This window comes from Balaenoptera musculus, chromosome 16 (genome assembly GCF_009873245.2).
Source record: "Balaenoptera musculus isolate JJ_BM4_2016_0621 chromosome 16, mBalMus1.pri.v3, whole genome shotgun sequence".
Lineage (NCBI taxonomy): Eukaryota > Metazoa > Chordata > Mammalia > Artiodactyla > Balaenopteridae > Balaenoptera > Balaenoptera musculus.
The window spans coordinates 85,546,822-85,574,699 of record NC_045800.1 but is presented as its reverse complement, the minus strand read 5'-3'; the positions used below and the strand labels follow the sequence as shown (position 1 = coordinate 85,574,699).

The 27,878-nt window shown below is 44.8% G+C and overlaps 1 protein-coding gene across 1 annotated transcript in view; it reads right to left on the bottom strand.

Moving 5' to 3' along the window:
- Positions 1–27,878, bottom strand: part of FMN2 (formin 2) — a 336,742-nt gene that overhangs the window by 285,866 nt on the left and 22,998 nt on the right. The window contains exon 2 of the mRNA XM_036829555.1: positions 15,420–15,586. Within this exon, the coding sequence (XP_036685450.1) occupies positions 15,420–15,586 (167 nt within the window). The remainder of the gene's footprint in view (positions 1–15,419; positions 15,587–27,878) is intronic.

The following is a 27,878-nucleotide window of genomic DNA, read 5'->3' as shown; positions in this document are numbered from 1 at the left end:
GCTGGGGCAGAGCCGACATTAACCCACCACCCTGCACCTCCGCCGGCCTCCATGGGCACCCCATCCCTCCCGCCAGCCCTCAGTCCCAGTTCTGGGGCATCCAAATGAACCGTTTCCACACCATTTTCAAACATCTGGTCTCACACACCCCTACTCACCCAATGCAGATGTGGACACCTCCTAATGCACAGCGAATGCAGAAGCCGTCAGCACTCCCTCACCTTCCCGTGAGCCACCTAGAAAGCCCATCTGCACTGCATCCCCCTTCCCACGGCTGTTTCAACACACAGGTGTTCCTGTCCGTGTCCCAGACCAACCCCGATCTGAGCTACTCATGCCCTCCCTCTGCTTTGCAGGACCACAGGCTATCCATCAGTTCGCCTTCTCTATCGGATCCCTCCCATTAGCATCTGCACAGGCTCTAAACACTCCCAAGCTTTTTTTAAAAAAGATACTTCCCCTTCCCCACTCATAACCCACCTGACACAAAGCTGCTGGCTCTCATCACACACCTGTGCTGACCCCTCCCATCTCCCCAGCTCACCCGGACCCTCCGTCCAGCCTCAGCCTGCGGAGACCAGGCCAGCGCCCCTTGGACCCCACCCAGACTGCTCTCTACATCTACAAGGTTATTGATGATAACTTTGGCAAATTCAATGACTACTTTCCAGTCTTGCCCTTCCTTGACCTCTTAGCAACATTTTATATCACTTAGTACTCCATCTGTCTGTTTTTATAATCTTTTTTTCTGCCCCACCTCTGACTGCTCTTTACCTGCCCCGTGCAGCTTTCCCCCTTCCCGTTGCATACATGTTCATCTGTACGTCAGGTCCTGCTTGATTCTCACCCTGAAGGCACTTTTCAATGCATAAGGCTTCAGGGATCATATACGAGGTGAAGATCCCTCCATCTCTCTCCCCCTAGGCTCTGTCTCCTGACCCCTAGACACACATAACCAGTTACTTTTGCGTATCTTTCAGGAGACTATCCCCAAATTCCGTAAGACCTAAACTGAACTAGCTGTTCTCCCAACCCACTCCTCCTGTACTTCACACAGTAAACAGCACCACCCTCTCCCCTGTCGCCCAAGCCGGAAATCTGGGCACATACCCTCCTCATTCCTGCCCTCTCCCTCACCTTTATATCATCAGCCAAATCCCTGAGGCTCGTCACGTGGACCTTCTAAGGCAGAGCTTCTCAGAGTGTGGTCCCGGACCACCTGCAGCAGCATCACCTGGGAACCCAGCTCAGACCTCCTGACTCAGAACCTCTGGGGCAGGCCTAGCAATTGTGCTCACACGTCCTCCAGGTGATTCAATGCCTGCTCGCTTTGGGAGAACCACTAATCTACCAGTATAATCAGAACTGCCCCTTCTTCATCCCCAGCACCATGTCCATAGCTAAGGGCAGCACCTCCGTTCCCCTGGATTCCCACTTCATCTTCCTCAGAATCTTCCAGCCTCCAAGTCAGACCCACAGAACACCCCTCGGTCCAGACTCCACAAGCACCAAGAAAGGTGTCTCTAAAACACTCCTCTGCTGAGTTTAGGTCTGTGCTTTGTGATCTCAGCATCCATGTTTTGTGCCTGCCCTCCCTCTCGGGGGAAGGGCCATGCCTGGCTCTGCTAACAGCTGCTAACTGCTAACAGGGTGGATTGTGGTGGGCAGTGGGGGTGAGGCCTGGGAACCCTCCTGACCCTTTGGAAGCAGTTCCCTGGCTAAGGGCAAGTTGTGGCTCAGGAAGCCGGCTCCTGTGTGTGCCTGGGTGTAGTTAACATGTGGCCCAGAAACCTTCCATGGAACTGTCAGTCCAGGTAAAGCCAAGAGCAACTGAGTGTGTCTCTGACTTCCCAGTGGCAGCAGGTTGCTGAGAATTTGAATTTAGTGAAATAGGGTGTAAGTTCTCCACACTCTGTGTGGTCTGGCCTTGCAGGTAGGGAACAGTCAGTCTAATTAAAGATTGTGCAGTTCCTCGTGACAGGTGCCAGAGTTTACGATACAGGTTTCTTGGGTCTGATGTAGAGTGTGAATAAATGCTTGCAGCTCTTAGCCCTTTGTTGATCAACGAAGCACTTTTTTATTACTGTTTTTCGTCATATGTCAAGGAGGAACCGTAACTCTCCGCAGCTGTATATATAACCCTTTTCTCCTAAAGAGGAGTTGCTCAGTGCTCCTGTATTTTTCATTCTTTTGTCAAAGCAAGAAGTAAATGCTTTAGAACTGTTAAATATATAAAGTGAATAAAGTTTAGTGTTCCGCATGGTAAAAAAATAAATAAACAAACAAACAAAACACACCTCTTCGTAAAACCCTCCAGTGGTTCCCCACCATTCCCGGGATTGAGTTCCAATTCCTAAACCCGTCTTCCAGAAGCCTCCATCAAGGGCTCTGGGTATCACCCAGAATCTTCTCTGCCGATGACCACCCCCATGCCCACCCCTCACACTGGACACTGTGGTCCAGCCACAATGACACTTGGAACTCAAATCTTCTGTCCCCACGAAACACTGTGCCATTGCACCTGCCCGCTGGCAGTCACTTGGACAGTGAGAGACACAGCACAGGGAGAGGAGCTGCATTTTTCATGAAAAAAAAGTCACTAACTATTATGTGACTGGCTGGTGACCACACATGGTTAGAGACGGAGAGAAAAGTCACACTGACACAATACATTTACATTTTACGTTTTACCTAAGTATAGACCAGGAGCCAGCAAACTGCAGCTGCTGCCCGTGTTTGTAAATGAAGTCTTGTTAGGAAATAACAGTCACGCTTATTCACTGCACATTGTCCATGGCGGCTCTCACAGGATGACAGCAGAGCTGGGTACTGTGACAGAGGCTGTGAAACAGTTACTAAAGCCTAAGATGTCTTCCCTCTGGCCAACTTTAACAAACTGTGCCAATCCCTCATCTAGACAATAAAGTAATACAAAGGAAATAAATCATCTTTCAGATTTCCAAAGGCTAGTAAAACTCTGGAGAAAAAGCCCTCTAAGCTCCTGGTTGGCTGGTGTCCTCTGGGTCCAAGGGCCCTTCAGGTTCTGCACTCCTCCTGGCTCTTGAGATGGGCGAAGGAGGCCACCAAAATGCGAGTCACACCCACACAACTAATTAATATTCAGTGCACATCCAGGAGAAAGACAAGAAAATCACGACAGAAAAGTTGGGCTGAGTCACCCATTTTAATAAAAGTCCATCTTATAAACTCAAAATGAATTCTGCATCACCCAGTTTGCCAAAGGAGTGATAAAAGGGCCACTTGTGAAAGCAAAACAGGCATCCAAAATAGCATGCCCCTCAAATGAGGAAAAACAAACCACAGAGAAAAAAGTACGTCATTAACTTAAAAAGTGTGACTGCCACAAATGAGAGGTTTTTTTAATATTATTTTTTTAAGACATTTAAAAAATTTTTTTTAATTTTATTAATTTTTCAGCTGCGTTACATCTTCATTGCTACACGCGGGCTTTCTCTAGTTGCAGTGAGCGGGGGCTACTCTTCATTGCGGTGCGTAGGCTTTTCATCACCGTGGCTTCTCTTGTTGCGGAGCACGGGCTTTAGGTGCGCGGGCTTCAGTAGTTGCAGCACGCGGGCCCTAGAGCACACAGGCTTCAGTAGTTGTGGTGCACAGTTCAGTAGTTATGGTTTGCAGGCTCTAGAGTGTAGACGGCGTACGGGCTTAGTTGCTCTGCGGCATGTGGGATCTTCCCTGACCAGGGCTCGAACCTGTGTCCCCTGCATTGGTGGGTGGATTCTAAACCACTGTGCCACCAGGGAAGTCCCACAAATGAGTTTTTGAAAGTTGATTTTTCTGAACGTCAATGACCTTCATGGCTGGGGATTATCCTGAAATCCATAAAAGTCTTGGCAGCATTTCCTCTAAGCTCAGAACACTGTGGTGAGGTAATAACAACCATATCATCGCTACTTTTGCAACAATACTCTGGAATTGAGCATAATGGGGGGAGAAGGTGGTAGGGGAATCAGCTCTTTTGCCTTCTAAAATAAAATACACAGAAAGCAGCACATGTTAGAAATTTACTAAACCACATACCAGGTCAAAAAAATAAAATAATCTCAAAATATATGTGCTTCAATTCATATGCATAAAAGTTTGGATACTGATTACTACATACAATCATAGAATGATGGAGTCCAGAGAAATAATTTTCAAACCATGTATTAAAATCCTTCTCCTTCACACTGGGCTGTATGACTACAATCCTAGGGGATGTAACCTGACCCACAATACAATCAAGCCTGTGCTAAAGAAAGGTTACTAACACAACTATTTAAAAACCATGCAAGTGTACAACCAGCAAAGAAAGAAACCAACTCGGAACTTCTTGACACAATCCACTTATATTATTTAGGAAATCACCTTTTTTAACTAAAAATAAAATTGGATGAAAAAATTCCCCTTGAAGAAAACTAAGAATAGTAAGCAGATTTCTTCCTGTTTATATTTATTGACTGTTCCCTTCAATAACTTTATCCTACAAGAATTATCCAGCCAAGAAAATTAAGTGGATTCCACGTGGTAGAGTCCCTGAGAGAAAAGAACAATGTTGGGTATAAACTAACCTCTAGCCCTTGGGTCCCTCTGTCTCAGGAATTCTGAGTAAAGCAGGCATCCTTGTAGACAGCGGTACTTTCATTCATTCAGGCCACATTATCTACAAAGTATGCTGGACACACACACAACAGAGCGAGCGAAAGTGACCACGAGAGGATTTCAGCCCAAAATGGAACTGGAGGAGGAGATGGAGACACTCACGCATGCACCCCCAGGAAACAAACTGAGGAATCAAGAGACTGATTTCCCCTTAGTGCCTGGTTTACAGAAGACAGAAAACTGTCTCCTGGCCAGTGAACACCTGCCAAGAGTCCCGCCCCATCTTCAAGCCAATGAAGTCACTGCCTGGACTCTGGCTGGACACCCCATCTTTTCACTCCTTGCGCATAAACAGAGCTGCCCTGAACCCTCAACCGACTTCCTGAATTGCAAGTCCTCTACTACTTCCCCAATAAACTCAATTTCTGGTCATTTGAGCTTGCCTCAGCTTATCTCCTTTATTTAGGTTGACACTACAAGTAAGTAAGTGATGTGCCAATATTTGCATGTGACACTTTCCCAGGGAAACATGTAGTCACTATGAAGTGGCCATGAGCACACCACTAAGTGGGCATGATGGTCTCACCTTCGCAAACTGGCAGGTGTCTGACCCACAGCTTTTCCTATTATCTCCAGAAAGATTTGGGGAGGGAGGGTTGTGGGAAGAAGGTGGGAATTACACCAGTAAAATCAAGAGTAGCAAGTAGATTAAGAAAGAATGACAATAAGCCTGAAAGCAGAGATCCCATAGAGAGTCGGTTCTCAAGCCAAGCAATTCCTGAGCAAATCCACACTCCACCCATCCTCCACCTTCTTTCCGTCCAATTCACATGATTATGAAATATAGGTAACTCCTGATCATTCAAAACAATCCACCTAATAGATCTTGCAGGTCTTCCCTTCCTCAGTCACCGTGGCTTTCCCTCCAGCCTCGCGAAATCAAAGCATATTTACTAAACAGCTCTGCTGAGTTCTGTGATAGAAACTTGAAATAAAATAAAAATAGTAAACACTAGTATTTACTAGGCACTTATTACATGCCAGGTGCTATGGTAAATGCTTTATCAGTTAATCTCATTTAATCTTCAAGATTGTCCCCAGAGGTAGGTATTATTATTATACACGAAAATTTTTAGCCTATGACCTTGGATACCTGTCCCAACCTCTTCAGTAAGTGGAGGAGATGGACCGGAATACACAGTCTGGGACTAGAGTCCGCTCTGACCACTCTGGGAACACCAGATCCCTGCGTTCATCGTACATCTGTGTTTCTACAGTAAGCACAGAGATGCTGCACTGCACCATAACGAAGGCACCTCCACGGAAGATTTCATGTGCATTGGGGCATGCAGAGTGTGTAGCCTATTATGACACAGGTAAGGTCCTTTGAGACAGAAAATGCAGACTTTGGTGGTGAAGGAAGGTGTCTGAGGAGTGACATCTAACTCTGAAGAGCATTCTCTGACAGAGAGTGAACTGAACTAAGAGGTAACAGTTCAGGAGCAGAAACAGGAGCTCTCACCCAGCCCCACGGACAGTCGGGGAAACTGAGAAGCACTCGGGAGGTGAAGGACAGGGTTTGGAGAAACGGAAAGGGAGGTGGGTCACGAGCTGGAGAAGGAGACAGGTCATGGAGGTCCAAGGAATCTGGACTTCATTCTCACAGAAAAACCACTAAAAAGGCTTTACGTAGGAATATGATATGGTAAAATGTCATCACGGGGTTTCTCAACTGCTGGCATTGGAACTGGATACTCTCTGATGGGGGAGGGGTCCTGTGAAGTGCTGGGCAGCACCCCTGGCCTCCACCATTAGATGCCAGCTGCACCCCTCCCCCACTGTGGCGACCAAATACCCTCAGACACTGCCAATGCCACCCTGGAAGGACCGTGGCCCTGAACTGAGAGCCACAGGCTGGAGTGAAGAGCCGGGACTGAAGACCCAAGACGGTAACTGACAAGGCGGATGTGAAAGCCAAGCAAGTGACAGCCGAGCTGAAAGGTGACTTTCCTGATTCCTCTCATACAACGTGGTTGTACAACCTAGGCCTCCAGAATCATCTAGAGAATGTTCCAGGCCCACCCTGTGCAAACTCCTCTCCACCTCTGAAGCCCCTTTCACCTGGCAGTGTCATCATCGACCCCCTCAGTGGGAACCCTGGCCTGCCTCCTTGGCCCCGCCCAACTCTCGAGGCCCCACCTACCTCTTGATGCCCCGCCTTCATCCCACGGACCCACCTACCTCCCAAGGTCCCACCGTCCTCTCATGGCCCCGCCTTCCTCTCCCTGTCCCACAACCCCACACCTGATTCTCAGAACGTCCTCCACCATCCTGGGAGGCATCAAGTCTCAGCCAACACCTGAGCCCCTCAGGTCTAATCACTCCACAGACTGGACTTCGGAATCAGGAGACAAGCTCCGCCTCTCAGGTCTTAAAGGATATCCTCCAGCCAGGCCTCCCGTGAATCCATTCCCTCTAGTCTCTCTACACCTGTTCCTCACTGTCCGTAAGAATTTTATCCCAATGTACTTCTCTCCACTGTATCTTGACTTACGAGGTTTATTCACTTACCTTTTTAGCACATAACTCATGGCCTATGCTAGTAACCCCAGTTCCTCTGTCCTCCAGAATTGTCACCACCATGTCCCAAGGAGTCGTGAATTCTAGATGTCCAAACGAAAATGATCATCTTGCCTGAAACCTGTTCTCACTTTCACATTCTCAGAATCACCCTCCACCCACAGGTGTGAATCAGAAACCAAGGAAAGCATCCAATCAAACGTTGAGTCCTGACAACGGTAAATCCTGAATATTCCCCACATCTGTCTCTTTCCTTCCCCACTGCCCCTGTTTCAGTTTAGTCACTTTTACCCACCACCCAGACACTAATTTTAAATTTCTTCAATTCATTCTCCATTCTGCCACCAGAATAATTTTTCTTTTATAAATGCCAATCTGTTTATGGTTTAACTACGCAAAATTATTTAAAAACATCACCAGGATGACATAAATGTCCTTGTTTACACGTCTGGCCTCCTTTCTACCCATCAGTCTCCCAGTTTACAATCCAGAACCACCTGCACTCCATGGTCACTTGCATCTCCATGGCGAGCACACACACTCCTTTACAGCCGGTCCCCGCAGTCTACTCCTCGTGGACCCTCAGGTCCTTCCCCAGTACTACCCCCCGAACTACAAGGGGACTCAGTCAACCCTCCCCGTTTGCTCCCCCTACTGTGCACGTCTCCACTGGGACCCCAAATACAACACTGCACACATCCAACAGTCAATGTACACCCCATACTGTGCAAAAAGTTTTACTTGTGTTCATGCTTTCTTCTTACGCAGAAACTACTATATCACTCCTCATTTTACAGAAGTGACAAACTTTGAGAAATTAAGCCATTTACCTTAGTTTGCACAGTAAAGTGGAAAATCCAGGGCTCAAATCCAGGACAGTCTGACTAGAGCCCATTTCAACCACTAAACTCCAATAATTTGTTTTCACGTCTTATTTAAGTCGATGTAAGTCAGTTGACAATAGAGGTTTTCTTTTAATGTGTGTGTCCCTTGTAACTAGGGGTAGGTGGGGCAAGAGAAAGGGGAGGAGGTGAAAGAAAAGAAATGTAAATCATAACTGCATATCAAGACCCTGATCTAAATTAAAAGAGGATCTATGTATAAAATAAATAAGATACATGGATATAATGTACCACACAGGGAATATTGCCTATATTTTATAATAACTATAAATGGAATATAACCTTAAAAAATTGTGAATCACTATGTTGTTACATCTGAAATTTATATAATTCTGTACATCAACTATACCTCAATAAAAAAATAAATAAATAGGAAGAGGAAACCCACAGTTATTGTAGATCATTCAGGGCTGCTATAACAAAATACCACACTTTGGGTGCCTTAGAACAACAGACCTTTCTTTTGCACAGTTCTGGAGACTAGAAGTCCAAGATAAGGTGCCAGCATGTTCAGGCCACGGCATCTTCCTGTGTCACATCTGGTGCCTTCTCCCTGAGTCCTCACACGGTGGAAGGGGTGACAGGGTCTCTTTCATAAGACGCTAACCCATCATGGGGGCTCCACCTAATGACCTCAGCACCTCCCAAAGTCCCCACCTCCTAACACCATCACATTAAGGATCCCTGGATGTGAATCTGGGGCACACACACATTCAGACCACAGCAGTAGTCTTAAGGAGAACTGAAAGTGTCATAGCGGCCTCCCCAGCCCTAACCCCAAGCGTGATGGGCCCTTCTCTCCTCCTTCCCTGGCGCCGACCGGGTGGTTGGTGCAGGGGCCACTCCACCGCACCTCTCCAGGCTCAGGTAGGGCCTAGCCTATCAGCCTGGCCCCGTGCCTGCACCCATCCACTGTGCAAGCAGGCAGGAGGGAGTTCCACTCTGGGGACAGCAGCTCCCGGGCCACCTCATCAGTCACGAACTGACCGGTGAAGCCAGTGGCGGGCTGAGACCCAGGTGCCAGCGCCTCAGACAGCGATCCCAGGAACGGGCGCCAACCCCCTCCACGTGGCCACCGCGGTCTCCCCGCTTGTGCGCCTAGTTCCACCAAGAGCTGGAAGACGACGTTGCCGGGACAGCCGGTACTTCTTCAGCCCCGGGCGCTGGCTGGCGTCGCACCTTCCTACTCCGGGTAACAGCGGCCCCGCTCAGCCATTGGCTGCCCCACAGTGGGCCCCTCCCCCTTCTGTATAAAAGGAGCCCTAATCGGACGGAGGGAAGATGGCTTTCTGAGGTGCTGATCTGCCAATTTCTCGTTGGGCTAGCTTTGAGATTAAAGTCATTATTCCTTGATCCAGCAACTCGTCTCCCGACTTATTGGCCTGTCTTTCACGGTGCAGAAGGAGCTTAGGATCGGTAACGAATGAATGTCATTAAACAGTAAGAATGAAGTACAAACTCCAAGATACTCAGAATAGAGAAGAAAACAGCAAAGAAAGTTACATGTGTCTTCTCCCAATAGGAAAGAAAAGAAAGGGAAGGAAAGCAAAACAAAAGGAAAAGAACAAGAAAGAACAGAGAAGAAGAAAAAAGACAATAAAAAACTTTGTTGCACTGGATGGGGGCTCCCTGTATAAGAAAGGGATAAAACAAATGAAAACTAAACTAAATATGGGATACTTCTGAGCAAGTGACTGTTTACTGAAATAACAGAATCCGTTTGAACTTGACCCCAGGAACATCCTGGTTTGAGTGTCCTAGGTACTGTGATATTGGGATATTGAGAAGGAAATGAAATCAGAGCACAGAACTGCCTCTGCTGGGCAATATTTACAGTATGCATATCTTCTTCAACTTTTAGAATAAACTTACAGATAAAACAGTAACCATAAAAATATGCCCTAAGGATGAACGTGCACCTGCTGGAAGCTGACACAGTCCCAGCGTGGACCAGCTGGAGGGGTCAGCAGAGGAGCTAACAACAGGCGGGGTGGCCGGAGACAGGACCTGGAGATGGTGGAACGATGACACATCAGAAAGCTTACTGTTTCATGTTCAAAGCCGATGACCACAGGGAACTAGGACAGCAACGGGAACCACGCCGGGAGGAATGGGGACACCCAGAAAGTGACAGTAATGTGGATAACTGCATCAGCAAGCCTAAAACACCAGAAATCAACACCAGCTAAATAAGGGCGGGGGCAGCACACGGGGAGGGACTGAAAGTGGGCAGCAGGTGAGGCGCAGGGCCACTGCTGGTCTCCCAGCCCTGCTGCTCTCCTCACCAGGGGAAGGTGGTGCTTTAGATGTTTCTAAGTCCTTAAAATTAAAAAAAGAAGAAAAAAAAAAAAAAAAAACTGTGTGAGTAAAACCGAGAAAGCATTACAGCTTCAATCTACTCTTGTTACCCTGCTTATAATGGATTATGCAGTGATCACCTAGGTAATGGAACAGATATAAAACATGGCTTCTAAATGAACTTCAGAAAATAAAATCTTCCATTTTACTACTGACTTCTATGCTGACATTAGAGAGAAGTCTGCAGGGAAAATAAATATTTCAGCTAAAATCATTTTAAAAGCTGGGCTAAAAATTAAGTATAATTTTAATACCACATTTCAAATATAGCAACTTCTGAGAGTTAATACTGTATGTAATGTTTCAAAAGTAAAAAGACAGCTTTATATACACACACGTTCTCTCAGAGCTAAAAGACGTTTCATAGCTTTTATTGCTTCTCAGGAAAATATTTGTGTGGGTTTGACTAAACAGCATCTAAGTATTCTTCTTGTTCTGAAAAAAAAAAATGAATTTAAATACAAAGGATCATTTCTATTTGTCACTGAAGTCTCCATTCTGGCTACTGATGACAATGAGGAGAGTGCATTTCATTCGGTTTCTGGAAGTGGCTGCTCTTGGTGTTGATTTATGACGTCTTTCAACAGGTTCAAGATCATGTTTCTCTTATTCCTTTCTGGCCTGGATTTTCACGTCTTCCTTCTCTGTAATTCTAGCCTCAAAAATATACTCCTCCAAACCTATGCCCATATACACACACCAAGGGGCTTCCACCCATGCGGAAAACATGGGGATTACTACATATTTACCAAAATCAGCAGATCTGCCAAACCCAAATCAGCCCATCCAAAAATATTCTACTAGAAAGACGTTTAAGATCTGTTTTAAAGGATTAGGTAGATAAAACAATATAATCCTGCCAAAACCCTTGGACCAGGTATACTTGCTTTATTTTTTGTCATGTAAAGAGATTATGTGATATCTGACATAGTTATGAAAGGAGAAATCCTAGAAGAGCTTGCTAATGGATAATCAACAATTACATAAGACAATTGTGGTTTGCTGAAAACAGCTGCTGATGAGTATGACCCAGAAAAAGGGTCTCAATTTGAATAAAGGCATTCTAAGGAGAAGGAGTCTTAAGGGACCATATCCTGAACATACTCTCGCAAAATGACCTCCATCCACACCTAACGGGCAATGAGCCAGGGCCCGTGGTGGGCAGCAGACTGAGATGCCTTGTCCACAGGTAGCAGGGCAGTGGCCCAAAACTTCAAATACATGGTGTGTCACAATAGTGAATGCTTTGCTATTTCTAAGGATTTAGAAACCATGCTAAATATTTCAAGAGAGAGTTTCCCTCACACCTGACAGATGAGTGAAACAGGTTCCAAAAGAAGCAAGTCTTTCCTCAGACCACAAAGAACACAATCCACAACTCAACAACACATGCTACCAAGCTGCAGGCAGGAGGATTATTCCTATAGTTTCCCTTCCTATCTTCAGAATTGCTCTAGATTAGAATTTTATTTGAGATATAAAACACAAAGAAACAAACAAAGCAAAAGGCAAAGGTGAGGATAATGGCAATGCTACTGGGCTATTAAAGGAGTTCAATCTTTCTTTCTGATTTGAGAAAACGTGGCTATGAAAAGGGCTGTCAGCCCTTTTGTGGCTGAAAAAAGGTTAAGTGTCACGGCCTTAATTAAGTCACAGACGTTCCACTCAGCAGAAAGCAAAACTTATTGTTCGTCAGGTGATATGCTAGGTTATTAGTTTTCTAAATAAACAGAATTTTATTCAAGAAAAGTACATAAGGAACACCGGTTCTGTCTTTACGATACTTTCCTCCTAAATCTGGCCTATCTTCTCTGCCTCGGTAAACAGCACAACCACCCACCAGCCACTTAAAACCAGCACCAAGAAGGTATCTTTGATTCCCTTTTCCATCGCCCCCTCGTCTAAGCCCCGGAGGTCCCATTAGCTCCACCGGCAGGGCAGGACCCCTCCCACGCCCACCGCCCCCTCTGTCTCCTCCACTGGCTCTTGCTAGGCTCCTGTGGCAACCCCCCTGTTGTTCCACCTGCTGCTTCAGCCCCTGGAACAGCACCCAAGGCCAGGGCCCATGAGCAGCATGGAACAAACACGCTCTTCCCCTGCACAAGACCCTCTAAAAGCTCCCACTTAAAAAAATGCATTATCCTTCCATGGCTTTCAAGACCCCGAACGTCCCGGCTCTGTAGTCCTTTCTGTCCTCACCTCCTGAAACAGCCGCTACACAGGCCCTCAGGCCGTGTCTGCGCTTCCCCGGGGCACTTGCACTTGCCTCTGGGCTCCTGGGGGGACCTTCCCTCTGACCTCCCCTCAGGGCTCCTGACATTACATGCGGGGCTTCCTTCTACACTCTCTCCACCCCCCCCCCCTTCACTGACCATATTCCACAGGTTCACTTCCTTCACGGCACTTATCAGAATCTGATGTAAGTCCATTACCTACACTACATGTTTGTGTTTTCTCTGTCTCGCCCCACTGTGAAGAGGATGTAAATCAGGAGAAGAGGAATCTTAGTTCTCTTGTTCACTAATACATCTCTGGAGCCTAGAACACTGCCTGGCATAGAGAATGCAGTCAGTAAACATTTGTGAATGAATGAACATTATCACTCAAAACTATTTGCCTTTCAGTATTCTTGAAGTTTTAACCAAGTTAAAATGTGAGAGAAAATGTGAAATTCTTTCACATTTTCTATAGCATCTCTAAAGCAAAATGTTAGGCCCTAAAAATGTATAAAATAACATGGAACCGAATCAAGAGGGTTGACTGAAGTAGGCCAATCCATAAACTGCATGAAAAAGATCTCCAGATCAAACTCCGGTGCTCTAATTCCGTGTAGATGGAGATAAAGGGGAGTGCTCTCAGGGAAGGGAGCAAAATTAGGGGTGGGAAGAGGACCTGTCATGAGCTTATTCCTGTTGTGTCTCAAAGGGCAACTGTCCTCAAGAGAACTGTTGGTGAGAAATCCTCCTAGCAGCAACTTTCTGGAAACCAGCAGAGAGGCTAATTATCAGAAACTTCTCTCACTACAGAAAGTGCATTCCTCCCCCTTCCCCCACTAATGTCTCAGTTTGCATAACTCCCTGTACTGTTAGCTCTTCTGAGCTTTGAAGAAAATCCTCAATTATGCATACAATAAATGCACATTTCTGCTGTTGAACTGCCACTTAAGTATCTGGAAGAATGTTTCCTACTTGTTTTGTGTTAGGTTTGGCATGGAAGTAGAAAGGTAGCACAGAGCCAATGAATAAAGTGAGAAAATGCAACCACACAAATTTGCAAAAGAAATTCCCCACTCTGAGAGAATTATTTCATACCATATTAAGGGACTGCATTTATTTTGCTTTTCACTCTCTATGCCATAGCCGGCTGCCCCCCAAAATGACAAGGCTGGGAGGGGCTACTAGTCTAACACAAGAATGGAGGAAGTAGGAGGTAAGAAACAACCAGTTCAGTAATTTTTAAAAAAAGGAGGAATAGGGTTATTCTATTCTTTTCAGTTTACTCCAATTCCACATTTATTGACTGATAAGACTTTATTTCTGAGCTTTAAGGGAAGAAAATGCAGTCAACTTGGGAATAGTTTTAATCAAAAAGCAAGTGTTAGGCACAGCTAGTGTTTGCCTCTGTCTGTCCAATAATTATTCTAATTCCTAGTTGCAAACTGATGTATCTCCTAGAACACAGCTCAATAAAGCTCTTAGCTCACAACAGTCCCCAGGTTCTGTGTCTGTAAAAACACACCTTTCACAAAAGAAAAAGGAGGGAAAATTTAATTATCCAATTTTTCTCATAGAAGAAAAAGATCTACCGAGCAGTGGTTAGCTGCAATGTCATGAATGGATAGATGGACGGACAGACAGACAGATAGACAGACAGACAGATAGATGATTGATAGATGGATGGATAGATAGATGATAGATAGATAGACAGACAGATAGATAGATAGATAGATCAGTTGATCTTAAGAAGGAAGCTTCACAAGTCACAGTACAACCCAGGGAATCTTCTTTCACATGAGAAGTATCAAGAAGATCTCACAATATTTTATGTGGTTTATTTTCCTAATACTGAAGGGAGACCACAGTTGTGATGGTTAAAGAACAGGAAGAAGAAAAACAGGCGCATATGGACATTTTGTTATTTACTATCACTTCTTGATCTCAGCCAGGGCTCATTTCCATCATCTCCAAACTCCTCTCTCAGTCGCGTGGACACAGAGGAGAAGGAGTGCAGTCAGAAGCGGGGCACAGATGTAACCAACCCACAAGGATGAGACCTTTACCCTGCTTCATACACTCCGAGCTCCACACGGGGAGCCAAGCAGACTCCAGTTTCCTCACGAAAAAGTCTGCTCATCACAACCCCCAGGGTCGCACATGTACCACATACCTGAGAAAGATGAGCAATACTCTGGTTTAGAAGTGATAACCCAGCTGTGCTGTCATTTGTTATGAATTATCAAACAGCTTGGGAGTGACTGTTCCGACGTATTAACCCTCTTGGTGAGTGGGAGCTGGGGAGGAAGCAGACGGTGCTGCTTCGTGTCAACAGTTAGTACCTGGATGAGCCATGAACGCACAGGAATAGTGCTCCAGGGCCCGCAGAAACCTGCTGCCTTCTGGGAACAAAGCTCCTGCCCTCAGAGCTGCTTCTGAAGGTATGTACATGACCAGCTAAGTCAGAAATACCGACTCAGAGCCACTTAAAAACCATCACTGGTTAAAGCAGGCTAGAAAACTGCCAAGAGTGGCCATCTGTTAAGAAAAGGAGGTTTGGCAAATATACTTAAGAATACCCTAGTCAGAAAGGAAAAAGATGCGCTAAGCTGTTGAGTGGCAGGGGCAGGAAGGCCTGCATCCCATGTGGGTCTTTAAATACAGGGCGATGGGTTGACACACATCAGAGCTGCTGTTTCCACTGCAATTTGCCTCACAGCCATTGAGTTCTGTGAATTCTCCTACTTACATCAAACGGAGCTGAGCTGGACTGGGCATTCTGACCACACGGCTCCCTGAAGCAGTCACTGAAAGGACGAAGGAGACCCATGGCAATGATCCGCGAGCAGAACTTCTCTGCTTCTTCTGGAGGCCCGTTCTCCTGCTGGCTGAACAGCTTCTCCAGCAGAGTTCGCCCTGCAGGGGAGACACGGTTGTTAAGCGGGAACACTGGCGGGTCCCCTGGCTCAGACTCCCGGAGGAGAGGCCGACAAACACAGCTGGGGTAGCACCGTTGCCAAGGCTTTGCCATGCCTAGGGAAGATTCTGCAGGTGGGCCTGGGTACCACACGGGAAAGGGCAGCTCTGGGTCCCTCTCCCATCCCCCAGAATACCTCCCGCCTCCAAAGAGAATGGGACACGTGATGGGACCTACATCCTCTTCCATCTGAAGAAGACCCAGCCTTTTGGGTTTCACTGGAAATCCTCCTTCCACTCCTTGTCAGCCGGCCGGTGGCTCTCTGAGGACGCAGCCAGGAGTCACCATGTGGGCTAAGAAATGTCAGAGGCTGCCTCACAGTCTGAGGGGTGGCTGTCGGGGGGCAGGAACGGGATGGGCAGGGAGGCAGGCACCAGCCACTGGAAGGGGACAGGACTGGCCCGCAGAAAATGCCTCCCTGAAGAGGAGAGTGACAGAAACTCAACATCTTCTCATATGAGCCGCAGAAACATCACTCTGGGGTAGGTCTACACTTGAGGTTTCTATTACTTCCCGAAGAGAGACAAGAGAAGAGAGGCACATGGAGAGGAGAGTACTAGCTGCGGCCCGGGCCCACCTGGTCCCTTGACTCTGCGTCCCGGTCACGGGGAGAGCAGAGCAATGAAGGGGGAAAACGGGCGTCTGCTCTCACTGGTCACCCAGAACCGAGAGCCACAGGCCAGCCCCTCATCTGTCTGACTCTCAACTCACTATCCTTCAGTGAGTGGTTTTGCTGGCTTCCGCACTAATCATCTACGGTGGAGGAAACAGGAGGTCTCCAGGGTCACTCAGTTCCCGCTGCTCCGGCCCTCCCTCTATCAGCAAGTTCAGTCTTCAAATTTAGATTAAAGTCCCGTATCCAGAAAAGCTCCCAGAGACCCCCTTCTGCACTCTTCCGGCTCCCTTCAGAGCTCCTTTGTGTCATTAATTACTTTAGTTAATTATTTGTTTAATGTCTACCCCCCTCCCTATAACATAAACTCTCTGACAGCCAGCAGACATCCTGCAGACCTGTCCACTCACACAGAAGAAGCACCAATGAATACTTTCAGGATTTCTGAATGAATACAATGCTATGATTCTGTGACAAAGACTCATTCACATCATGGTCAGAACTGGAAATGAAATATCGGTCTAGACCAGGAGTCAGCAAACTTTTGCTGCAAAGGACCAAATAGAAAATATTTTAGGTTTTAAGGGCCAACTAAGGTCTCTGCTACACATTCTTCCTTGGTTTGGCTTGGTTTGGCTTCGTTTTGAACAACTTTAAAAATGTAAAAAGCATTCTCAGCTTGGGGTTGTGCAGGGCCAGGCCTCACTCTACACATCAGTCACATCTAAATTTCAAATGTATACACGTTCAGTTCTGCAGGATGATTTCCATGCAATTTTAGTGCCTCTTCCTATGTTTGTTTGTAAAAGAAAACTAAATTCAAAATCTACCTCTCATACGTAGAATGACAAAGCAGGGCAAAAGAGGCTCTCTGTTTTCTCCGTTCCTGTGGGTCACTAGAGAGCATTTGCAGGTCTCCCAGGACACTTTCTGAGGGGAAACTGAACTCTTTTTCCCCTACATAACTTAAGTTTGCCTGCACCTAACTGGACCCACACACCTAGGAAACCACATCCCTCAGTTCTCAAGTGATTGTCATTACAGTAAACCCATCTTATGCAGACCATCTTACAGTAGCTCTGCAAATGGCCAGACAGCTAATTAGTCCTTTCCTACAACTCAGTCTTGTATACGACATAAAACAAGGGAGACAGGATCTCGCGTGTGTGTGTCCCAGAGTGAATGAATGTGTATGTGTTCATCAAGCCAAAACCTTATGAGCAGTGGATGGGGAGCGGCGTGGAAGCACAGCCCCAGAGCTTCGTGCCCTGAGGGCAAACACCCTTCACCCCGAGCACCTCCCCCTGGGCAGCACTTCCAGTTCTAACAGCCCTGAGTGTCCCCCTGGTGGCAAACTTGCCCTGGGCTGGGAGCCCTGCCCTAACCTCCCTGCCTTCACAACAGCTCGGGTGCCCCAGGCCTTCCTCTCACAGGAATCTGGGATAGAGATGTCACGTCTAATCCCACATGCTTAGGGATGGGGAGTGGGGGTGACTTCTTGATCCCACAAGCACTCTCAAACGATGTGACTCCTCCAAACCCTCAGCGCCCTTGACACTCCCGCCTGCCCTCTTCCTATAGCGTCCACTCCTTCTGGCCCTTCTTTCTCTCACAAAGCCCTCCACCTCCTCACTCACCACCCTGGTCTCCACTCGACCCCATCATCATCATCACTGATGCTCACAGAGGTAACTCACCTGTGACCTTGAGTCCTGCCTTCACCCCTCAGGACCCGGCCCGTCCACCACCCGGCTGGGCCGCCTGTGCCAGGCAGGCTTCCAAGTCCACTCAGCCCTCAGGGCTCTCTGTCCCCCTCGGGCTGAGGCCGTGATACAAGACCCACCTCCTGCCGCCTCTTACAGCTCCCTGGACATGACCCGGCGCTCCCGCACCACAGCACTCTGCCCTGGGCCTGCATGACCCAGGCTTTCTCACTCACCCACATCTCTGCTCAACTGCCACTTCCCCCACTCTCCCTAAAACAGCACCTACCACCCTTTCCCATTATTCCCTTCAGCCTCCAGAGCCGGGCCCTGAGCCCCTGGGAGCCCATGGACCACTCCTCCTCATGCAGTGTCAGCTCCATTTCAGCAGATGCTGGTGTCTGTTCACCACTTTCACCCAGAACCTCAAGGGAGGCCTGGCCCAGAGCAGGTCACCAGTAAACCAGTGTATAGACATCTAATCCCCGACACGACTCTTACGGCTCTGGCTCTAGAATCCCCACTAAACCTCCAGCCTCCACATGGGCCTTGAATCAGTCATGGTTACACAGTTACTCACACACTCACTGGTCAATCCCAGGCTCCAGCACCACACCACAACCAGGACCCCATCCCCCTCTCCCTCTGTCATGTCAGCCTGGAAACCCACACACACTCCAGCCTGGCCCACCCTTCCCTCCGCCTGCACCTGAGCATGTCAACACCCCAGAAGAAAGACACACACGCTGCCTGTCCTCACTTTACTATCTTGACTATAAACGTCAATCAGGCCCAACCCTGCTCTGCATTCTCAACTCAGCTTCCAGTCGTCCCCCTCATCCCACTCTTTCCAATGAGGAGATGATGACCCTCTCAAATAATTTACTGAGAAAATGCAAGGATCTGGGACAAACTGTATATGCAGAACACCCACACCTGCACCCTCCTCTGCCTACGCTTCACGGTGTACACCCTGCTCCAGACAAAAGCAAGTTCTTCCCTCTGTGTCCTGGATCTAATTCCTTGTTGCATGCATGGAACTTCACTCTTTAACTGTTCTTTCTCTCTCTGAATCATGAATACGCCCTTCTAGACTGGACGTTTCCAGAATCACAAATACATGCTTAACTGTAAAAAAATCTCCATGAGCCCACATCATTCCCCACTGTCAGCTACTGTCCCATTTCTTGGTTTCCTTTCACATCAAAACTGCCAGGTATATCATCACAAAATGTACAAATAACAAATGTTGAAGAAGATGTGGAGAAAAGGGAACCTTCATACTCTGTGGGTGGGAATGTAAATCGGTGCAGTAACAACGAAAAACACTATGGACGTTTCTCAAAAAATTAAAAATAGAACTACCATATGACTTACCAATTCCACTGCTGGGCATATATCCAAAAAAATGATTCAAAAAGATACATGCACCCCAATGTTCATAGTAGCACTATCTACAATAGCGAAGATATGAAAGCAACCTAAGTGTCCATCAACAGATGAATAGATAAAGATGATGTGGTACATATATACAATGGAATATTACTTTGCCATAAAGAATGAAATCATGCTATTTGAAGCTACATGGATGGACACAGATTATCATACTAAGCGAAGTAAGTCAGAAAGAAAAAGACAAACACCATATGATATCACTTATATGTAGAATCTAAAATACGATATAAGGGATTTGGTTCAAGATGGTGGAGTAGGACGTGCTCTCACTCCCTCTTGTGAGAGCACTGGAATCACAACTAACTGCTGAACAATCATGAACAGGAAGACACTGGAACTCACCAAAAAAGATACCCCACATCCAAAGACAAAGGAGAAGCCACAATGAGACAGTAGGAGGGGCACAACCACAGTGAAATCAAACCCCATAACTGCTGGGTGGGTGACTTACAAACTGGAGAACACTTATACTACAGAAGTCCACCCACTGGAGTAAAGGTTCTGAGCCCCACATCAGGCTTCCCAACCTGGCGGTCTGGCAATGGGAGGAGGAATTCCTAGAGAATCAGACTTTGAAGGCTAGCAGGATTTGATTGCAGGACTTCAACATAACTGGGGGAAACAGAGACTCCACTGTTGGAGGGCACAAAGTAGTGCATGCATTGGGACCCAGAGGAAGGAGCAGTGACCCCATAGGAGACTGAACCAGACATACCTGCTAGTGCTGGAAGGTCTCCTGCAGAGGTGGGGGCTGGCTGTGGCTCACCATGGGGACAAGGACACTGGAAGCAGAAGTTCTGAGAAGTACTTCTTGGCGTGAGCACTCCCAGAGTCTGCCATTAGCCCACCAAAGAGCCCAGGTTGGCTCCAGTGTTGGATTGCCTCAGGCCAAACAACCAACAGGGAGGGAACCCAGACCCACCCATCAGCAGTCAAGAGGATTAAAGTTTTACTGAGCTCTGCTCACCAGAGCAACACACAGCTCTAGCCACCACCAGTCCCTCCCATCAGGAAACCTGCCCAAGCCTCTTAGAGAGCCTCAACCACCAGAGTACAGACAGCAGAAGCAAGAACTACAATCCTGCACCCCGTGGAACAAAAACCACATTCACAGAAAGGGAGACAAGATGAAAAGGCAGAGGGCTATGTACCAGATGAAGGAACAATATAAAACCCAGAAAAACAACTAAATGAAGTGAAGATAGGCAACCTTCCAGAAAAAAATTCAGAATAATGATGGTGAAGATTATCCAGGACCTCGGAAAAACAATAGAGGCAAAGAATGAGAAGATGCAAGAAATGTTTAACAAGGAACTAGAAGAATTAAAGAACAAACAAACAGAGATGAACAATACAATAACTGAAATGAAAACTACACTAGAAGGAATCAATAGCAGAATAACTGAGGCAGAAGAACGGATAAGTGACCTGGAAGACAGAATGGTGGAATTCACTGCTGCAGAACAGAATAAAGAAAAAAGAATGAAAAGAAATGAAGACAGCCTAAGAGACCTCTGGGACAACATTAAACGCAACAACGTTTGCATTATAGTGGTCCCAGAAGGAGAAGAGAGAGAAAGAACCCAAGAAAATATTTGAAGAGATTATAGTCAAAAATGTCCCTAACGTGGGTAAGGAAGTAGCCACCCAAGTCCTGGAAGTGCAGCGAGTCCCATACAGGATAAACACAAGGAGGAACACACCGAGACACATACTAATCAAATTGGCAAAAATTAAAGACAAAGAAAAATTATTGAAAGAAGCAAGGGAAAAATGACAAATAATATACAAGGGAACTCCCATAAGGTTAACATCTGATTTCTCAGCAGAAACCCTACAAGCCAGAAGAGAGTGGCATGACATATTTAAAGTGATAAATGGGAGGAACCTACAACCAAAATTACTCTAACCGGCAAGGATCTCATTCAGATTCCAGGGAGAAATCAAAAGCTTTACAGACAAGCAATACCTAAGAGAATACAGTACCACCATACCAGCTCTAAAACAAATGCTAAATGAACTTCTCTAAGTGGGAAACACAAGAGAAGAAAAGGACCTACAAAAACAAACCCAAAACAATTTAAAAAATGGTAATAGGAACATACATATAGATAATTACCTTAAACGTGAATGGATTAAATGCTCCAACCAAAAGATATAGATTGGATGAATGGATACAAAAAAAAAAAATTACCCATATATATGCTGGCTACATGAGACCCACTTCAGACCTAGGGACACATACAGACTGAAAGTGAGGGGATGGAAAAACATATTCCATGCAAATGGAAATCAGTAAAAGCTGGAGTAGCAAAATATCAGATAAAATAGACTTTAAATAAAGAATGTTACAAGAGACAAGGAAGGACACTACATAATTGATCAAGGGATCAATCCAAGAAGAAGATATAACAATTATAAATATATATGCACCCAATATAGGAGCACCTCAATTCATAAGGCAACTGCTAACAGCTATAAAGAGGAAATTGACAGTAACAAAATAATATACGGGACTTTAACACCCCACTTACACCAATGGACAGACCATCCAAACAGAAAATTAATAAGGAAACACAAGCTTTAAACGACAAAATAGACCAGATAGATTTGATTGATATTTATACAACATTCCATCCAAAAACAGCAGATTACACTTTCTTCTCAAGTGCACACAGAACATTCTCCAGGATAGATCACACCTTGGGTCACAAATCAGGCCTCAGTAAATTTAAGAAAATTGAAATCATATCACGCATCTTTTCTGACCACAACACTATGAGATTAGAAATCAATTACAAGGAAATAAAAATAAAAAACACAAACACGTGGAGGCTAAACAAAACGTTACTAAATAACCAAGAGATCATGGAAGAAATCAAAGAGGACATTAAAAAAATACCTAGAGACAAATGACAATGAAAACATGACAATCCAAAACGTTTGGGATGCAGCAAAAGCAGTTCTAAGAGGGAAGTTGATAGCTATATAAGCCTACCTCAAGAAACAAGAAAAATCTCAAATAAATAATCTAACCTTACACCTAAAAGAACTAGAGAAAGAAGATCCAAACAAAACCCAAAGTTAGCAGAAGGAAAGAAATCATAAAGATCAGAGCAGAAATAAATGAAATAGAAACAAAGAAAACAATAGCAAAGATCAATAAAACTAAAGGCTGGTTCTTTGAGAAGATAAACAAACTTGATAAACCATTAGCCAGACTCATCAAGAAACAGAGGGAGAGGACTCAAATCCATAAAATTAGAAATGAAAAAGGAGAAGTTACAACAGACACCACAGAAATACAAATCATCCTAAGAGACTACTACAAGCAACTCTATTCCAATAAAATGGACAACCTGGAAGAAATGGACAAACTCTTAGAAAGGTACAACCTTGCAAGACTGAACCAGGAAGAAATCGAAAATATGAACAGACCAATCACAGGTAATGAAATTGAAACTGTGATTAAAAATCTTCCAACAAACAAAAGTCCAGGACCAGATGGCTTCACAGGTGAATTCTATCAAACATTTAGAGAAGAGTTAACACCCATCCTTCTCAAACTCTTCCAAAAAATTGCAGAGGAAGGAACACTCTCAAACTCATTCTATGAGGCCACCATCAGCCTGATACCAAAACCAGACAAAGACAATACAAAAAAGAAAATTACAGACCAATATCACCGATGAATATAGATGCAAAAATCCTCAACAGAATACTAGCAAACAGAATCCAACAACACATGAAAAGGATCATACACCATGATCAAGTGGGATTTATTGCAGGGATGCAAGGATTCTTCAATATATGCAAATCAATCAATGTGATACACCATATTAACAAATTGAAGAAGAAAAACCATATGATCGTCTCAATAGATGCAGAAAAAGCTTTTGACAAAATTCAACACCCATTTATGATAAAAACTCTCTAGGAAGTGGGCACAGAGGGAACCTACCTCAACATAATAAAGGCCATATATGACAAACCCACAGCCAACATAATCCTCAATGGCTAAAAATTGAAACCATTTCCTCTAAGATCAGGAACAAGACAAGGATGTCCACTCTCACCACTATTATTCAACATAGTTTTGGAAGTCCTAGCCATGGCAATCAGAGAAGAAAAAGAAATAAAAGGAATACAAAGTGGAAAAGAAGAAGTAAAACTGTCACTGTTTGCAGATGACATGGTACTATACATAGAGAATTCTAAAGATGGCACCGGAAAATTACTATAGCTAATCAATGAATTTGGTAAAGTTGCAGGATACAAAATTAATGTACAGAAACCTCTTGCATTCCTATACATTAATGATGAAAAATCTGAAAGAGAAATTAAGGAAACACTCCCATTTACCATTGCAACAAAAAGAGTAATATACCTAGGAATAAACCTACCTAGGGAGACAAAAGACCTGTATGCAGAAAACTATAAGACACTGGTGAAAGAAATTAAAGATGATACCAACAAATGGAGAGATATACCATGTTTTTGGATTGGAAGAATCAATATTATGAAAATGACTATACTACCCAAAGCAATCTACAGATTCAATACAATCCCTATCAAATTACCAACACCATTTTTTTACAGAACTAGAACAAAAAACCTTAAAATTAGTATGGAGAAACAAAAGACCCCAAAGAGCCAAAGCAGTCTTGAGGGAAAAAAACGGAGCTGGAGGAATCAGGCTCCCTGACTTCAGACCATACTACAAATCTACAGTAATCAAGACAATATGGTACGGGCACAAAAACAGAAATACAAATGAATGGAACAGGATAGAAAGCCCAGAGATAAACTCACGCACCTATGGTGAACTAATCTATGACAAAGGAGGCAAGGATATACAATGGAGAAAAGACAGTCTCTTCAATAAGTGGTGCTGGGAAAACTGGACAGCTACATGTAAAAGAATGAAATTAGAACACTCCCTAACACCATACACAAAAATAAACTCAAAATTAATTAGATACCTAAATGTAAGACCGGACACTATAAAACCCTTAGAGGAAAAAATAGGAAGAACAGTCTTTGACATAAATCACAGCAAGATCTTTTTTGATCCACCTCCTAGAGTAATGGAAATAAAAATAAAAATAAACAAATGGGACCTAATGAAACTTAAAAGCTTTTGCACAGCAAAGGAAAGTGCAAACAAGACGAAAAGACGACCCTCAGAATGGGAGAACATATTTGCAAATGAATCAACGGACAAAGGATTAATCTCCAAAATATATAAAGAGCTCATGCAGCTCAATATTAAAAAAAAACAAACAACCCAATCCAAAAATGGGCAGAAAACCTAAATAGACATTTCTCCAAAGAAGACATACAGAGAGCCAAGAAGCACATGAAAAGCTGCTCAACATCACTAATTATTAGAGAAATGCAAATCAAAACCACAATGAGCTATCACCTCACACCAGTTAGAATGGGCATCATCAGAAAATCTACAAACAACAAATGCTGGAGAGGGTGTGGAGAAAAGGGAACCCTCTTGCACTGTTGGCAGGAATGTAAATTGATACAGCCACTATGGAGAACAGTATGGAGGTTCCTTAAGGAACTAAAAATAGAATTACCATATGACCCAGCAATCCCACTACAGGGCATATACTCAGAGAAAACCATAATTCAAAAAGATACATGCACCCGAATGTTCATTGCTGCACTAGTTACAATAGCCAGGACATGGAAGCAACCTAAATGCCCATTGACAGATGAATGGATAAAGAAGTTGTGGTACATATATACAATGGAATATTACTCAGCCATAAAAAGGAACGAAATTGTGTCATTTGTAGAGACGTGGATGGATCTAGAGACTGTCATACAGAGTGAAGTAAGTCAGAAAGAGAAAAACAAATATCATATATTAACGCATATATGTGGAACCTAGAAAAATGGTACAGATGAACAGGTTTTCAGGGCAGAAATTGAGACACAGATGTAGAGAACAAACATATGGAATCCAAGGGAGTTAAGTGACAGGGCTGGTGGTGGGATGAATTGGGAGATTGGGATTGACATATATACCCTAATATGTATAAAATGGATAACTAATAAGAACCTGCTGTATACAAAAATAAATAAAATAAAATTCAAAGAAAAATAAAATGAAATGATACAAATGAACTTATTTACAAGACAGTAACAAACTCACAGACATAGGAAAACTCATGGTTACCAAGGAGGGGGGAGGGACAAATTATGAGTATGGGATTAAGAGACACAAACTACTATATATAAAATAAACAACAAGGATTTACTGTATAGCATAAGGAATTATACCCAATAGCTTGTTATAACTTATAATGCAATACAACCTAAAAAATACTCACTTTGCTTTACACCTGAAACTAACACAACATTGTAAATCGACCCTACTTCAATTAGAAGAAACCTACTAGCCAGAATTACCCACACCTACCACCTCTGGCCCCTCCCTCCTGGCTCAGCCCACTCTGCGCTTAATCCCTCCGGAAATTCTCACTGTCGACTCACTCTGACTCCTTAGAACACTCTCCTCTCACCTCCTAATGCTCCCTCTGTTCTCTCCACCTCACCAGCCACGGTCTCTGCAGGCCCCTTTCCTGGCTGCTCTGCTCAGAGTGTTCAGGCTCATTCTACGGCCTCCTCTCAACTCTTCCTGTTTTCTCTCCTACCTTCTCACCCCAGCTGCAAATGCTCCTCCCCTTAAAACCAGGCAGGCCGTTGTGATTGCATCAGCCAGCAGAGGACCGGAGAAGAGGCATCCCCCTCGGGAAGAAGATGAGAAATCAAAGAACCTCCAACCAGGCACTGAGGGATTTTTCCTCCAGGGTCCCTCAACCTGGACTCAAGGAAGCCTGAAACCCAGAAGTGGGTATCAAAATTGACTGGGGAAGCTCTTGGGGGCAATTTGGCCATGCGTCAGTAATCTTTAAAAATTCACCCCTTGACCCAAAAATTCCACTTTGGAAAACATGTCATAGGCCACTATCCAGAGTGATGCATCACAGGATTATTGTGAAGATTAGAGAGATAACACATATAAAGTGCTCAGCACAGTTCCTGGTACAATAATAAATGGATTGTTACTAGTAAACAAAAAAAAAAGAAAGAAAGAAAGAAAGTAAAATGTCCAACTGTAAGGACATAGATAAAAAAGGATAGCTTTATACAGATGACAGCTTACTATACAGCTGTCAGAAGTCATGTTAGTATAGAAAGAATAATGACTCAATTAATTTAAACACATTGAATATATGAAAAGGAATAAGAAAAGTAAAATCAACAGATGTCACTGGAGAATGCTAGTGCACCAATCGCCACTGATAACAGAGAATTATTGGGAAATAAATAAAGCATTTAATCTGCCTTTCCAGTACGAACTGGATTTGGGGTTAATAATCATACCTCGTAATTAAAGTTTTCAGTACAGGAAAATTCCAGCCAAAAATGCAAAGAAATGACAAAATTAGAAAATTGCAATCCCTAATGGTTTACTTAATGAAAAGATGGGAAACCCATTATAAAAAGGTCAACTGGGGCTTCCCTGGTGGCGCAGTGGTTGAGAATCTGCCTGCCAATGCAGGGGACACGGGTTCGAGCCCTGGTCTGGGAAGATCCCACATGCCGCGGAGCAACTGGGCCCGTGAGCCACAATTACTGAGCCTGCGCGTCTGGAGCCTGTGCTCCGCAACAAGAGAGGCCGCGATAGTGAGAGGCCCGCGCACCGCGATGAAGAGTGGCCCTCGCTTGCCACAATTGGAGGAAGCCCTCGCACAGAAACGAACACCCAACACAGCCATAAATAAATAAATAAAAATAAAATTTAAAAAAAACAAAAAACAAAAACAAAAGGTCAACTGAAAAATCTGCAAAGAAGACATCAAGCTGTCATCCCCAAACCCACAAGTCATTCAGAGTCAACACAAAGAGACAGGTAAAACTGGTAATCCCCTCGATGGCCGGGAGGGGGGGGGCGGGGGGGGTGGGTACTGTAAAGTCCACAGCACTGCCCACCAAGCACCCAAGCTGTCCCTCTGGGAAGAGAGAAAAGAGGCCCAAGCATGGGTCACACCATGTCAGCCTGGACTTATTCTTGCCCAGGGTTTCAGACCGTCTGTGAACGTCTAGTTAACAGACTAGTGTTGTCTGTTGGGGTTAGGGCTACCCTAACACTAACCCTAAACAATGAATTCTATGTGCCTTCAATATAATGATGCCATTGTGGCATATTAAAAAGTACATTTTTGAGATGCAGACTTAAGTATTTGAGATTCACATGACATGATGCCAGGAATTTGTCCAAATTAGTCCATTTAAAAAGGGTGGTGAGGGGTGGAGGTGATGAAGCTATTACAGGGTAAATAATGCTGATAATTATGGGAGGTGGGTGGTGGTCCCATGGGACTTCATCACACCTCTGCTTTATGTATGACCAAACTTTAACAATTAATATCTTCA